This window comes from Psammomys obesus, unplaced genomic scaffold (assembly GCF_907164565.1).
Source record: "Psammomys obesus unplaced genomic scaffold, mPsaObe1.curated_primary_1811, whole genome shotgun sequence".
NCBI classification, from domain to species: domain Eukaryota; kingdom Metazoa; phylum Chordata; class Mammalia; order Rodentia; family Muridae; genus Psammomys; species Psammomys obesus.
The window spans coordinates 3,265,664-3,279,659 of record NW_026590905.1 but is presented as its reverse complement, the minus strand read 5'-3'; the positions used below and the strand labels follow the sequence as shown (position 1 = coordinate 3,279,659).

The following is a 13,996-nucleotide window of genomic DNA, read 5'->3' as shown; positions in this document are numbered from 1 at the left end:
GCAGTGGGATGCCATAGCCACAGTGCTGAAGGAGAAAAGAAAGTCAACTAAAAATCTGTATCTGGCAAAACTATACCCCCCAAACTAAGGGTAAATTAATATATTTCCAGATAAATAGAAACGGAAAGAGTTCCATTCTAGTAGGTATGTTCCTCTGAGAAGCAGTAAAGGGAGTCTTCAGGAGAACATGAGAAAGCCAAATAATATGAATAAACATGACGGAATAAAGGACACTGGTAAAATTATACAGTTAAATAGGAAAGAATATAAATGCACTTTTAATTATAAAATATTTTTATTCTTTGATTTCGTACATACATATGTTTTTAATCAAATTCACCTCCATTCCTCCCCCAACTTCCCCCAAACCCATTCCCCACTCTCAATACTCTCTCCCAACTTCTTGTCCTTTTTGTGTTTTTAATAACTGAGTCTGATTATTATCACTCATAAATTCACGGATGTAGGCCCTCCACTGGAGCATGGTTGACCCTCCAGGGGCCACACCCTTAAGAAAACTGATTCTCCCTCCCCAGAAGCCAACAGTGGCTCCTAGCTGAGGGCAGGTGCTCATGAGCACCCCCAGCCCTATGCTGGGAGGTTGACTTGCTTGATCTTGTGCAGGTCTTGTACAGGCAACCACAGCTGCTGTGAGTTCATGAGTGAAGTGGTCCTGCCATGTTCAGAAGATGCTGTTTTGACCCAGCCCTCCCCAACCTCTGGCTCTTACAATCTTATCATCCTCTCTTCTGTGATGGTCCTTGAATTTGGGGTCAGGGTGAGATACAGACATCCCTTTTATAAATGAGCATTCCATTGACATATATTCTCTGCACTTTGACCACTTATAACGACCGCTAAAGGACAAACTAAAGGATGAATGCATAAAGCAATACTTATAAATCTGCATGACAGATTCAGAAGGTATAAAAATATAATTGCTGATAATATATATCAACATAAAGGAGATGAGAACAGATTTATACAAAATCAGAGTTTTATATCTTATTATAATTAAGTTGCTATTGATCCAAATATATTGTTACAAGTTGAAATGTTCATGATAACCCTCATTGCAAATACCAAGAAGATTTATTTTTAAAATAATTCAGGTAAGATAATTAAATGATGAAGGATAAAATATCCATTTAATAGAAAAGAAGGTACTGATGGAAAAACAAAGAAATTGCATATAGATATATATGCAGACATAATCCTTTCTTATAGATCAAAACTAAAATTTCCAATAAAAATCCTGGAAAATATAATTTAAAAAAAATGAGCCAACTATAGGGTGTGTTTCAGAGACTCTCTTTAGAGATACACAGGTTGGAAGGTGAAAGAAAAATACACCATGTATTTTTCTTTTAAATATTTTTTTCTTTTCTATTATTACACTGAATACAAAAGAGGGACCACAAAACAGACCTTAAGACAAAAATTTGTTACTGAAGACAAAGGAAGCCACTGCATACTGAAGATGCCACGGTTCAAATATATTTCAACCCACAGTGGAGCTCTCAATGCACGAGGCAAACAGATCTCTGAGAGAAGCAGAGAGAAAGGCAGCATGGTCTCAAATATATGACCCCCACAACCCTAGAGGGGCTTATAATTCTACCGCTAGCAGCTCATTTGTTTGACAGGAAGCACTACCTCTCTTGGAGCCCTTTGTTAAAGGAAGTGGGAGCCCCAGAGCCACCACTTTCGTTAGCACCTTACTTGAGGCTGGTCTTAGACCCTTCGGGGCACTGCTCACTGCCGAGACAGTTGAGCCATTTGGCAAAGTTAATAGGCATGGCTAGAGAGAGCTCCTGGGAGAGTGAGGAGTCCAGAATTGGGGAAAGAATGGGACTGAGAGATTGTGAAAGGTGAGAAGGGAGAGACAGCTTGTCACAGGGGAACGCCAAATATCCCAAAGGCTGAAAGATTCAAACCTTAAGCAGGAACGAATCACATGCAACACTGGTTTGGTGCTGGACCTCCTGCTTTGGCAACCTGGGGTTTTGGGTGGCAGAGACTCAAAGCAGCATGAGTCAGCTAAGGGCAAGAGGGTGCAGGAGCTTCGGGACTGCATGAGCCAGGGTCACACATAGGTAAACAGACAGGAGCTGGCCCCAGGTCTCAGTCACTGTCCCCATCATGGAAAATGAAACAAGAGGGAGAGCCTGGTGCCTGGAATCAGCAAGGGCCACTGCTGGGATATAGGCCCTGGCAAGAAACCCAGGACTCCTGGGAGTCCATGGGAACACATGATTGTAAGGTCAAGAGCAAAGTCAGCTCTGACCTGGAATCGAGGCAACGGCCTGAGCAGAGAGATGTTCAAATGAGCTGGTGCCAGTAATTGTGCCCACTCAGGGCAGAAGACTGGAAAGTGGGCTGGCCACGCTACCAATGAAACGAGGCTCCGGTTAGCCAAGATCTGTCAAGTACTGGGGACTGTGCTGAGTTCTTCACAGCCATTGCAAGACATGGGAACTTTCAGTCTATGATAAATGAGCAAAGAAAGCTGGGTAATCAACAGGGATGCAAATGGGATGGAAACAGAGGTTCTTCTGAATACTCTGCCAGGCTCTGGGCCAGAGGGAGCCCTTGAGGATGGCTCAGATCCACACAGTATTTAAACAAAACAAAATGGGAAGAGGGGAAGCTGAGAGATGGGGACAAGGGACTCCCAGGGGCCCACTGAAGCCCACATTCTTCTCTTTCCTTCATAGTGGGGCTCTAGAAAGAGGCAACCGAAGTCTCCTTGTGCCTGTTTCCTACCTACTCCTGGGCCTCTGAAGAATCATGGACACATGTCCAAAGGCATCAGTGTTCTCCCTCCCTCCTCCAAACTCATCAAGGCACTTTGTTTTTGAATAGGAATGATATCCTTAGTAGAGACAGTTCTGGGCATTAAGGCATCTGCAGACCCAGGAGATACAGGTAGGGCCTGCTTGCTCTATGAATTCCAGTCCCATCTCTTGTTTGCTGAGAAACAGAGGAGCTGGCCACCCTTTCCATGGCCATCCATCCTACCTTGTACCTGCCCGGCCCACCCCCCAACACACGGAGTAAGCAACAAGTCTGAGTGGCTTCTATACAGATTTTGCATGCTTCAAAGCACAAATGTAACTACCACCATCGCCCTTCCCCTACGGAAAGTTTTTTCTTAAGAACGTTCTCCGATCTGATTCAGGAGCCAGCCTTCGAAGGACAATGACTCCACCCCATCTTTAACTGATGGGATGGGAGCAGGCCTGCGGGAGATTGTGAACTTCCTCAAGGCATGCAGGGGTGGATTCTATTAAGCATTCTCCACTGGTTCTCGGCCCCCTGCAAATGCTAGATCAGAAAAAAAGAAGAGCGTGCCAAAAGCAGGTAGGTATGTGCCTGGTAACTATGGGCCTCTTGTTCTTTAAGGGGCTAGGAGAAGAGGCTGTAAAGCCTACCTAGAAACTCTGGCTCGCTGTTTCTCCTTCTGTTTTTGGCAGAGTGGAGGTTTTCCCTAAAATCCTGCCCTCTTAGTAAGCTTCACTTCTTGGGTGTAGGCCACCTACATTCCCTGGAGCTGGTGCCTGTCTCCTCTACTACACACTCTGAACATCAGTCATTCGTCAAAAGCAACCTTTGTGATCTTTTTTTATCTTATCTTTTGTCTAGGATAAGAATGTCCCTTCTAGGACCCAGCCAGCCATTCAGTGCTGGCCAGGAGCAGGAAACAGGCTCTTGCAGGATTCAGGTCATGCCCTGAATCCAAGCGCCCTCTGCTGAAGCCAGCAGCTGCACGCAGCTCATTTCTCAAGCACTACCAAACTGTCAATATCAGTGACATCTTTAAAAACAGTATAAGCTCCTGGGATTAAAGACAAATGAAATAAAAAGAAGCCAATAGTTATAAACTTAGTGTTGGACAACCCCCTTCCACACCTGCCTGTCAATGTACTCCGTCAATAATCAAGTGTGATTTTCCCAAGAGGTATTTGGAGAAACCCTCAGAAAATGTCTTTCATGTGTGAAACACGTCTTATTTAGAACCTCCAGGACTGGCTACCATTTTTTAGCCATAGATGGCCTCCCTTTAAGGTTTTCTTTGTCAAACTCAAGTATGAAGTACGTCTGCAGTGTAACTCCAGGCATGGAGTTGTCACCCACTGTTAACCCTGGAGTCAGGGTTGCAGGGTCATTAGGAAGTACCCTGCAGAGACCCACAGGCACAGATCCAGGGGGCACAGTGGTTTCTGGGAGAGGCTGTGAAGCTTGTTATTCAGGGACTCAGGGAGAAGCAGAGAGAGCCCTGGGAGCTGGAGCAGACACTGGAATGTCTCATGGTCCGCGACATTGTGGCAAGAGCAGCTCTCTGGTTTCTGGAGAACAGGGGCTGACACAAGACAGGCTACGCCAGCATCACTCAAATGGCACATCTTGGGCCTTCAAGAAGCAGCAAGTTGCCCCTGTATGGTTGCCATGGCAACCACAGTACAGAGACTCCTGAGGGCATGGAAAGAGGAGAAGGGAGGTGGAGAAGGCACGTGGTGACTTTTCTGGAAAAGCCCATCTGCTCCTTTCTTCCAGAGAATCACACTGGAGGAAGGAGAACAGAAGTGGGTATTGGGGTGTAGAAGAGAAGGGGGGAGCAGATTTTAAGATACAGAAAATGTAGGCTTCCTGGCTGCACGTGTTTCCTTCCATTAGGGGAGGCAAGTGACCAACTAGGGCAAGGCAGGATGGGCTTTGCTGAGTGTTGCTGCATAGCAGCCCAAGTGCTGGTTCAAGTAGTCGCGTGACCTTGGGCTTCAGAGGACTCTTGGCTGAAGGTGACCGTGAGCATGGGTAGGAAGGCTGAGGAGGTCTACTGTCAGCCACAGCAGGATTTCTTCTTGGCAGGGGGACCAACCTGAATGATGTCCTTCCTCGCTGTGTCCTCCTGCTCCTTGAGGAACCTGAGCAGAGTGAGGTTGGGGGAAAAAGAAGATGGTGTGTCATCAGCAGAGAAAATGCTAGGCTCGGGGCTGGCCCTGGATTTCTTACATTCCCAATGTGGTCAGTGAGTCAATGGCAGAGAAAGGTCTAGAACTTTCCCTCTCAGTATATGTCATAACCCATAGGCTCTCTAATATAAAGAAGACTTGTTCTTGAATCTTAATCACTCAAAGTCAAACATCTTCATATGCCCCCGAATGAGTGCTGAGTTTAATACAGGCAGCATTCTGTACTTGCTGGATGGAGGGATGGACAGAAGCTTGAGAACTGAAAAGGCTCCTGGTGTGGTTTGATATTTCTTATTTTTGGTGTAGGCAGGCTCTCGGGGAATGGGTCTATGTAACTAGTCCTTTCAGCACCGAGTTTGCCTTTATGTGGGTTCTCTGCTTGCTTCATTTCTCACAGTCCCACCTCTCACTTGTTCCTCATTCTCCACCCCGAGAGCCCATATTATAAACTGCACTTATTCCCCTTTCAACCAATCCCATTGTGATATCATCCAGTGCTAAAGGGGTCTTCTGATAGAATGCTCTTCAGGTGCATTTTCTGGGCAAATGGCAGCCTCTGAGACTGAAGGGGATCACAGTAGAGCTGACATTTTTCTTCCCCTCGCGGCTGTTCCAGAAGGCTGGCTTTGTCACCCAAAGTTCCCCCATTGAGTCCTAGTTCTATCCACATTTTGGGGCTCAGAAAGGCAAGAAAAGAGGCTCAGATATAACATGAATGGGGCTTTGGGAGGGTGGGTAGGTATCGCTGGGTGGACAGCCACTGGGCTACGCAGCATGTGTCACTTTGTCTGGCTACCTTTCCTACCTGGCCAGGTGGAGCAGGGACTCTGTGGTGTTGTGACCCGAACAGGCACTGCATTCATAGAAGATCAAATTGTTCTCCTGGAATCACAGAGCAGAGAGAATAAACAGAGGGAACTGAAGGAGATGGGGAACAGAAGGAAGCTGAGGAGAACGCCCTCTGTCTCTACCTACAGTCTCTGTCTCCTCTCCTGACCTGCTTTGCTTCTTTTTCCTTGGGCCTTTAATAGGTGTTAGTTCTCTGTGTAGCTATCAGCAAACTATAACAATGTCACAACAACCTAGCGTGGTCTTGTGCTTTGTGGTTTCTTGAAGCCCTGTCAACAATGCACTTGCCTATTTCAGGTTTACGTCCGCCTTTGAAGCAGGTAGAAAGGCCAGGGTAGACAACACTGTTTCCACTTTCCAGGCAGGAGAACTGAGTCTAGAGAGGCAAGGAGGCACGTCTGCTCAGGTCAGGCCCTTAACGAACAGCAAGGGTCCCCTAAAGTAGCTGTCACAGGACACTGCTCCTCTGTGGATCTCGGGAAGAAGTCTTAGGGCTCCAGTAAGGCTGTACTCTGGCTGTCCAGGCTGTGAGAACAGGCTTATAGGGCAACTCTCCACCACTCATTAGGCAGAGGTGGTGCTGGGTACATGGCAGATCTTGGCCAAGGACTCCATGTCCACTGATCACCTCCACTAATAGGTTGCTTGCTTCATGACAACAGTGCTGGCGGAACTGAGCTCTGTTCGGATGTTCTTTGGAGGTTCCTGCCTGTGGTGACTGGGGCCAGGTGAGCGAGGCACAACGAAGATGGTAGCTCAGGAGGCTTTGAGAACAGCAGCTTCCAGCTCAGCTCTCTTCATCCACACCCAGAGGCCCAGGTCCAGCCTGTGCCCCTGGGACCCACATGCTTCAGATCGTACTGTCTATTTGTCTGCCCAACACTGACTCTTGGAGGAGGGCAGAGGAGGAGCCACTCCAAGGATGGAGGTGCAAACAGAAAGGCCCAGAACCTAGACTTGGAAGACATGACTTGCCTACCAGCTTCAACTGCTTGATCCTACTGTTACCATATTTGAAATCATTCAACTGAGTTCTGTCTCCATGGTTTCTTTTAACCATTTGAAAAGAAAAATTATATATATAAATTAGAGGGTATAGCTCATTTGATAGAATCCTTGCGTGGTATGTGTGAAGCCTGAGCATGATCCCTAGCACTGCATAAATAGGGACTGGTGGCACACATCTGTAATCCCAGCACTTGAAGGTAGAAACAGGAAGATCAGAGTTCAAGGTCAGCCTGGGAGATATGAGATTTTGCTGCAATACAAAAATAGGACCAAAAATGAAAGAGAGAGAACATAAAAAATTGGATGTAATAATCATAAATTGGGTCTGCTGGAATATTTTTATCTAGATTATTTGGAAATTCAAAGTTTTTAATTTCAGGAAGGCAATGCACATAAACACTATGTATGATGTAATATCTCAGGGGGTCTGGGACAGCACCCTATAACCAAATACATTAATATTTCTTCAATGAGACATTTGTATACTCACTAGAAGTGAGATAAAGTCCACAAACAGCCTCAAGTCAGATTTCCTGCTGGATGGAATGAAAAAGAAAAAAAAGGCCCTCTTATCTTCAAAGCATTTGGATTTCAGGATGGTGGATATGTATGTGACGGCTCAGTGACCCTACTCGGACACCAGTCAGGGCCTTCACCATCCTTCTCCTTTGGTTCCTACCATCTGTGCTCATTTCAGGCTCTGAGGTTAAGCCCTGTTTTTTGTAAGAAGTTCAGGAATCATAAAGCACAGGGCTGCTAGGCACCCTTCCTCTTAGGTACACAGATCCATGAAACCAGAGGCAAAAAAGGAACCACAGGAGGAGCCGTGATCCGCCCCTCCCACTTCCTATGGGCCCTGCTGGTCCTATTCATGGGCTAAAAGGCTTCTGAGACTTTCCAGTGCCTCCCTTGAATTTTTTCTCCAGTTCTCAGCTTTGAGGCTCCGTCTCATATCAAAAACATTCTGCAGCAGAGTGGTCCACATTGCTGCCCGGTGGATGGGGAGGTTTTCATCCTCAAAGGTGATCGGGTAGAGATTCAGATGGTGGGATTCCAGTATCGGAGAAAGAGTAGAAGGAAGAGTCTTCTGCTTTCTTGGGATTTGGAATTCCATCTTCCACATAAGAGGCTTTAGCACAGTCCTCCTACCTGGTGCTCCCCAAGCAGTGCCATCGTATATCAGTGCCTCTCTCTGCCATTCTACATACACAGGACCCGAGTCATTCCCACAACTCCAAGACACCCATCTGCTCAACTGCTTCCCTTCAACAGGGCTTCCACAAGTTCCCACCAAGGCTCTTGGCCTTATTCCTGAGTGCTGGAGGTTCCCACCCTATCCAGGAAGAGGGAAATATCGGGGTTTTTACCTTGGCGAGCTGCTCTCCCAGGCCCCGAGGGACTTCCCGCTCCTTCTCGTTGTCCAGTTTGTTGCCCAGCAGCAGAACAGGAATTTGGTCTCCCACAGCTTCCTGTAGAACAGAGCATCCCTCCACTGAGAGAAGCCTCCCTGGATGATGCCAGACAACAGGCTCACAGGGCTGCCTGGAAAGACCCAGGCTCCTGTGACAGAGAGCTCAGCAACAGAGAGTGAGATTCCTGCCTTCTAAGGGTCTGTCTCTGTCTCTCCCCTCCCCCAAGCCCTTGTCCATGCAATGATCTGTCTCCTTTCACCACCCTCTTTGGCTCTTGTATAAAGCACACTGACTTCCCATTTGTGCTGAGGAGAGGGAACTGGGCTGTGGACACCAAGCATTCATTCCCTCAATGACTTTCAGTACCATGGAGAACCTTGCTAAGTGACCAGACCCAGTCTAACACACCAGAGCAAAAGAACCTATGATATTAGTCAATGGAGGTTGGAGCTGAGCTGTGCTTGCTTGGATGAGAAGTGGGATCTTGAGCTTCTGTGACACGTGAGCTCCCTGAGGGGACATCCGAACCCGAGTCATGGTACTGGGCCAAAGAGCTCCGTAAGTGGCTTGTGAGCCCAACAGGGGGCAGGCACTATGGGCTCATGCTCCTGGGAGCTTTCACTCCTAAGAAGGGCTGGCTTAAGGATGAGCTAGGTGCCATGGCAGACGCACTTCTCTGGCCAGAAGTGATGATTTCACACAAGCTGACAACTGTGTTTGCTCTTGCGGTGCCTGTGGGGTATCAGCCATATCCTGGGGACTCTGCCCTTTCTGCAAAAAGGGGGTGCTACATGTACACCCCCAAAGGCAGACCTATGGGCCTAGGACTCATAGTCATGCGGCGAGCAAATACAGTAGTGTTCACATTAAGGTTGTTATTTTTACTTCGTAAAATACTTAATTAGGGGCTTTTAATCATAATTTGGTAACGAATAGTTATTCACTGCAGCTAAATGTTTTGCTAAATAGAGGGACTGTGGAATATTTGACGTGTATAAGCCTAAGTTATGGCTTTGCCAGAAGTCTCACTGCTTTACCTCAGCATCTCACACAAACAGCTAAAGTAAGTCTGATCAAAACACCTGTTTTAAAGTTTAAATGCAATTACCTCTGAAATTAAATCCTCCATGTTTCCTTAATCTGCACATTTTACTGCAGTTCAGTAGGAGAGAGAAATTCTCATTTGCTAATTGGGGACATCAGGCATGGAGGACCACAAAGGAACATTTGGCCACAAAGTGAGAGAGATGAAGGCTTAGTACACAGGTCCATCATTCTCTGACCTTTTGGCCTAGAGTCACACTTCTAGCAAATGCTCTGCAGCTTGCTGTATTACTAAACAGAACACTCTAAAAATGGCACCCTCTGGGAAGAGAGTAATTTGTGTTCACAATGAGGTCTCCTGTCTTCTGACCCACCAAAATAAAGGAAATCACACGGGTAGGTGATCAATAAAGTGTACCATCATTCAATTATTCCAAAGTGAGAAAGCCAGTTAACAGCATAGACAGACAGCTGGGCTCCCTGTTAGCTGAGTGTTGTTAATGGGAATGGAGCAGAATATTTATGCAAAGAGTTTTTCACATAAAAGGAAGGAAAGAGGAGGACGAAGGGAACTGGGCCAAAAGACTTTGCTGTTTAGAGCACACGAGAAAGATATATTTGTAGACTTCTCTGTGAGGGATGACTAAGGCTTGTGGGATTTCTTGATATGGAATCTCTGAAAATATGAGCATCAGAGTTAGACTCCAGCCCGGATCTTATTAGTAGGTGGGATGGGTCACAGCTCCAACTTCCTTCCTTGCCAAGGAGGTGATGGACACTGAATGTCTGAATAGGATGAGGTGGGGCCCAAGCCTCAAGCCTGGTATGTTCCCTCTGTAGAGCAAACAGCACCGCTGCTCTTGGGGAGAAGGGCAAACTTCTTTGAGAGCTATTCCTAGACAGAGAAAGAGGCGGGTTTAGAAAGAGCAGAGAACTAAGTCAAGCGCCCAGCTGCACCCAACTTCCATCCTTTGCTTGCTTGTGCATTGCACACATACTCTGGACAACTCGCTTCCTCTCCATGGGTCTCCCTGAAAAGAGAGGACAAGGCCAAGCTCCAGGGTAGATGAGATCACACAGCGCCCGAGGGTATGCTAACTGTGACAAGTGGCCAGTCCTCGTCACCCTGGCCCCATCACCCACAGAGAAATGAGGAGGCTTGGCCTGGATGTCCATCTTGTGATCCTGCCTGACTCCTGAACTACCTGCCTGAAGTTTATGCCTTGCTTATTTCTAACTAGGTTTTCTGCCTGTCTTGTACTACTTGGTACAAAGGGACAACATCATATGTTAGGTGTTGCAACACTCTGCTTTTAGATTTATCATTATCTTAATTTATTTTGGTGCAGGAAATGGAATGTAGGCCCTTTCCCATGCAACGCTGGCACTCTCCAGCTGGGTGACGCCTCCAGCCTGACACTTCTTTTCGAAAGTGCACCTCTCCTAAGCCTGGGAGATGTTGGTGAGTAGGTCCACCATACCCTCTGTCATTGATAATGTTCTAGAATCCCAGAATATGCACCACAGGACAGTCTGACAGCTCTCAGCTCACTGGCTGGGCACACAACCTGTCCTTAAGAGACTGGGTGCTGCCACCTTCCCTCTGGATGACTCCTCCAGAAGCTTCTGTTCTCTGAGTCTCTAGTCTCAGATCTTTCAAAGAGGCTTCCCGAAAAATTCTCTGTTCTAGAATGTTCTAACAGAGAAATCTCTCCACACCTTTGATTGCCACGGCTTGCTCTCTCTATATTTGAGTGTGACGGAAGATAGATTTGATGGAATTTAAAATCATTCATCTCTAACTTTACAGAACAAGAGCTGTCAACTCCGAGCAGAGGACTGTCAATCAGCCCTGGGTATGCAGCTGCTGGGTTGTGTGTGTGTGTGTGTGTGTGTGTGTGTGTGTGTGTGCATGTGTGCGTGCGCGCACACTCGGGAAATGTGTGTGAATGTCAGCTTGCTGGAGGCATGCAAAAGCACTTAGCTGGAGAATTCTGCTATTTCTCTGGGGCCAGAATTTTTTTTTTCCTCAGCACATTAAAACATGCCGTTATGCTAAGAAAGAAAAAAAAAAAAAGACTGCAAAATTATATCTTGAGGGTTTCCATATTTATCCACCCCCTGGACTATGAGTCAAAACAAGATTTATTTGTAGAGTTCGTTTTAAACTGCCAGCACTTCAAGTTCAACTTGGAATGGGGGGGGGTGGTAGAAATCAAACTACTATTTTTTGCTCCCTGCTGTACATTGTCACCAAGGACAAAGATCACAGGCTGAGATTTCACTTGCAACCACGAAGGGAGAGGGAAGTGGGCCAGATCCTCTATGGTTGAAGAATCATTCTGCTTTGAGACTGGAGTAAGAAGGCCTGGGAAGGAGACAAATGTCCCTGTGAATTAGCAGATTTTAGCACAGGCCACGTGAAGAGAGAAGCACAATGCGACAGCAGAGCCCTGGCCCCAGTTCTAGCTGTGTGTCTCAAGCTGTGGGTGCCTTTGCACAAGTCACTTCCTCCCTTTGTTCTCCAAAGTAGGTGTGTGTGTGTGTGTGTGTGTGTGTGTGTGTGTGTGTGTGTGTACACACGCGAGCGCGCGCCTGGTGTTTGTTTAGCTCAGAGATGCTGGTATATATGGATGTACCTTTCCATCCACTTTTTATTTCCTAAATGTATAGGCTTTACTATATGGTGCTAAGTTGATGTTTAAAAAAACCAAAAACTATCAGGCCATGGAGGAAGAGGATCCAGTCAGTCCTGACAAGACTTAAGAAGCTATGGGCAGATGGCAATAGTGCAGAACTCCCCCTTTCAGTGGACCAGGGGACGGGGATGAGGGAAGTGGGGTTGGGGGAGCTGAGGGAGAAGGCTTCATTCAAGATACATAATGAATAAATTGTGAAGAAAAAAATTAAAATTTAATAAAAAAAAAAAAACCCAAAACGAAATGCAAAGTTCAATAAGCAGAACAGACATTGGAGATTTATAGCTTGGACTTTGGGGGCGGGGGCTGCTGGCCCATAATCCTGTGCCCAGGTCTGTGTCTTCTGCCTGATACAGATTCTTGGGGAATCTTCAGACATCCAGTTTGTGCAGCTGCTCTCTTCTCCAAGTTGGAATAGTTAGATCCAGGCTCCTAGTGGTGATGAGATGGCCTGTGGGCTGGAGATGCAGAGCTGGCAGGAGACACTGTTTGCCTTGACTTCCTGAAGTCCCCCAGTCCAGTCACAATGGACTATGGCTGGGCCAAGCTCAAGCATCTTTTGAACAAGGCTTGCAGACGGGGTTGGAGCTGCCCTGGAGCAGGGAGGCCAGGAGGGTGAGGTGGAAGAGGACCACAAGGGCAGAGCCATTTCATCACACAGGGCACTGCTGTTCTTCGTTTGAGAGACTGATCCTCAAGGACTCTCTGTTCACAGTGTGATGAAGGTGGGAGAAATGGGGCCGAGCAGGAGGTCACTTAGAAGGGAGTGAGGTGGTTCTCAAGAGTCTCTGGTTAGTTCTTTTTGGTTTGTTTGTTTGCTTTTGAGACAGGGTTCCTTTGCCTTGGCTATCCTGGTACTCACCCTGACCTCAAACGTACAGAGATCTGCTTGCCTCTGCCTCCCAAGTGCTGGGATTAAAGGTGTGCACTGCCGCCACTACCTGGTTCTGGTTAGTTCTTGTCAGAGAGTTGTCACAAAAGAGCAAGCCTGGACCTTCCATTTTCTGACCTCCCCCCATCCCACCTTCTACCATGGTGAGCGCCACCATGATGCAATACAATTAAGAGGGTTCTGCTAGAGCTAAGCCAGCCCTGGCGTCACACCCTTGGTCTTGCCAAAGTGTAGACTAAGTGAGGTTTTCTTCACATACAATTTCTGTAGATGTTATTGTTATAATATGAAAGCCAGAGAGTAAGTCTCCAGAAGTTCTCTTATATGAGAGGTTTCTTATTTCCTTCAAGCTGGAAGGGCCCTCAGGTCCTCTCATTTACACTGCTTGCTCATGGATCCCCTAGGACTTCAATGCCAGGCACTGTAGAATTTGAGTGGGACCAGTAGTACAGGGTCCTGTCCCTCAGTTAATGGTTGGCCCAAGCGTCAGGGCCAAGAAGTGGTTGAGCTGAGAGAGTAAGAACTTTCTTTCCAGGGAGCTGTGCCTCCTGTCCTGAGCACCTGTTTCCTCCCCTGTGACCTCTCCCAACACCACATCTTTCCCATTCATGGCAAACACAGCAACTTAAGGCCTTGTTCCCTGGGCTTCAGGTGGAAGTGGAAGGGGAGGAGGAGTAGGGGGAGCATTGGGAACAGCTGGCCACCATTCAGTTAATAACATGGCTTCAAGCCCTGAACACTGTCATTAAAGGTCCTCCCGCCCTCCTTCTCCAGGCGAGAGAGTTGGAAAAGTGCTTTGAGCTCTTTGGAAAGGAAAAAAAGAAAGAAAGAAAGAAAGAAAGGTTCTCCACAAATATGAAGTACTTATTATTTTCAGTTCCCCTCAGATCAAATTAGGTGTCAAGTTTTAATCCATCACCTGACATGTCTGATTGCTGGTTGCCAAGGCAGAGTGACTTAGCCTTTCAAGGATGGGTGGGGGGGAATAATTGCATCTATGATGCTTGTTTTCCACACCTTCAACACACAGTCAACCATTTAGCACAGCCTCCTACAGTTGCTCCGAACCCTGGGCCGTGGAACTGGATGCCTCTCCTAGGCCGTGGAACTGGATGCCTC

At 47.0% G+C, this 13,996-nt stretch overlaps 1 protein-coding gene across 2 annotated transcripts in view; it reads right to left on the bottom strand.

The window, feature by feature from the left end:
• Window positions 1-1,174: 1,174 nt before the first annotated feature.
• Window positions 1,175-13,996, bottom strand: part of Cracr2a (calcium release activated channel regulator 2A) — an 89,486-nt gene continuing 76,664 nt past the window's right edge. For both annotated transcript variants that reach the window (XM_055609469.1, XM_055609468.1), the window contains exons 16-18: window positions 8,198-8,299; window positions 5,779-5,855; window positions 1,175-4,925 (exon numbers count right to left, since the gene is read on the bottom strand). In XM_055609469.1, coding sequence (XP_055465444.1) covers window positions 4,841-4,925; window positions 5,779-5,855; window positions 8,198-8,299 — 264 coding nt within the window. In that variant the 3' untranslated portion in view covers window positions 1,175-4,840. The remainder of the gene's footprint in view (window positions 4,926-5,778; window positions 5,856-8,197; window positions 8,300-13,996) is intronic.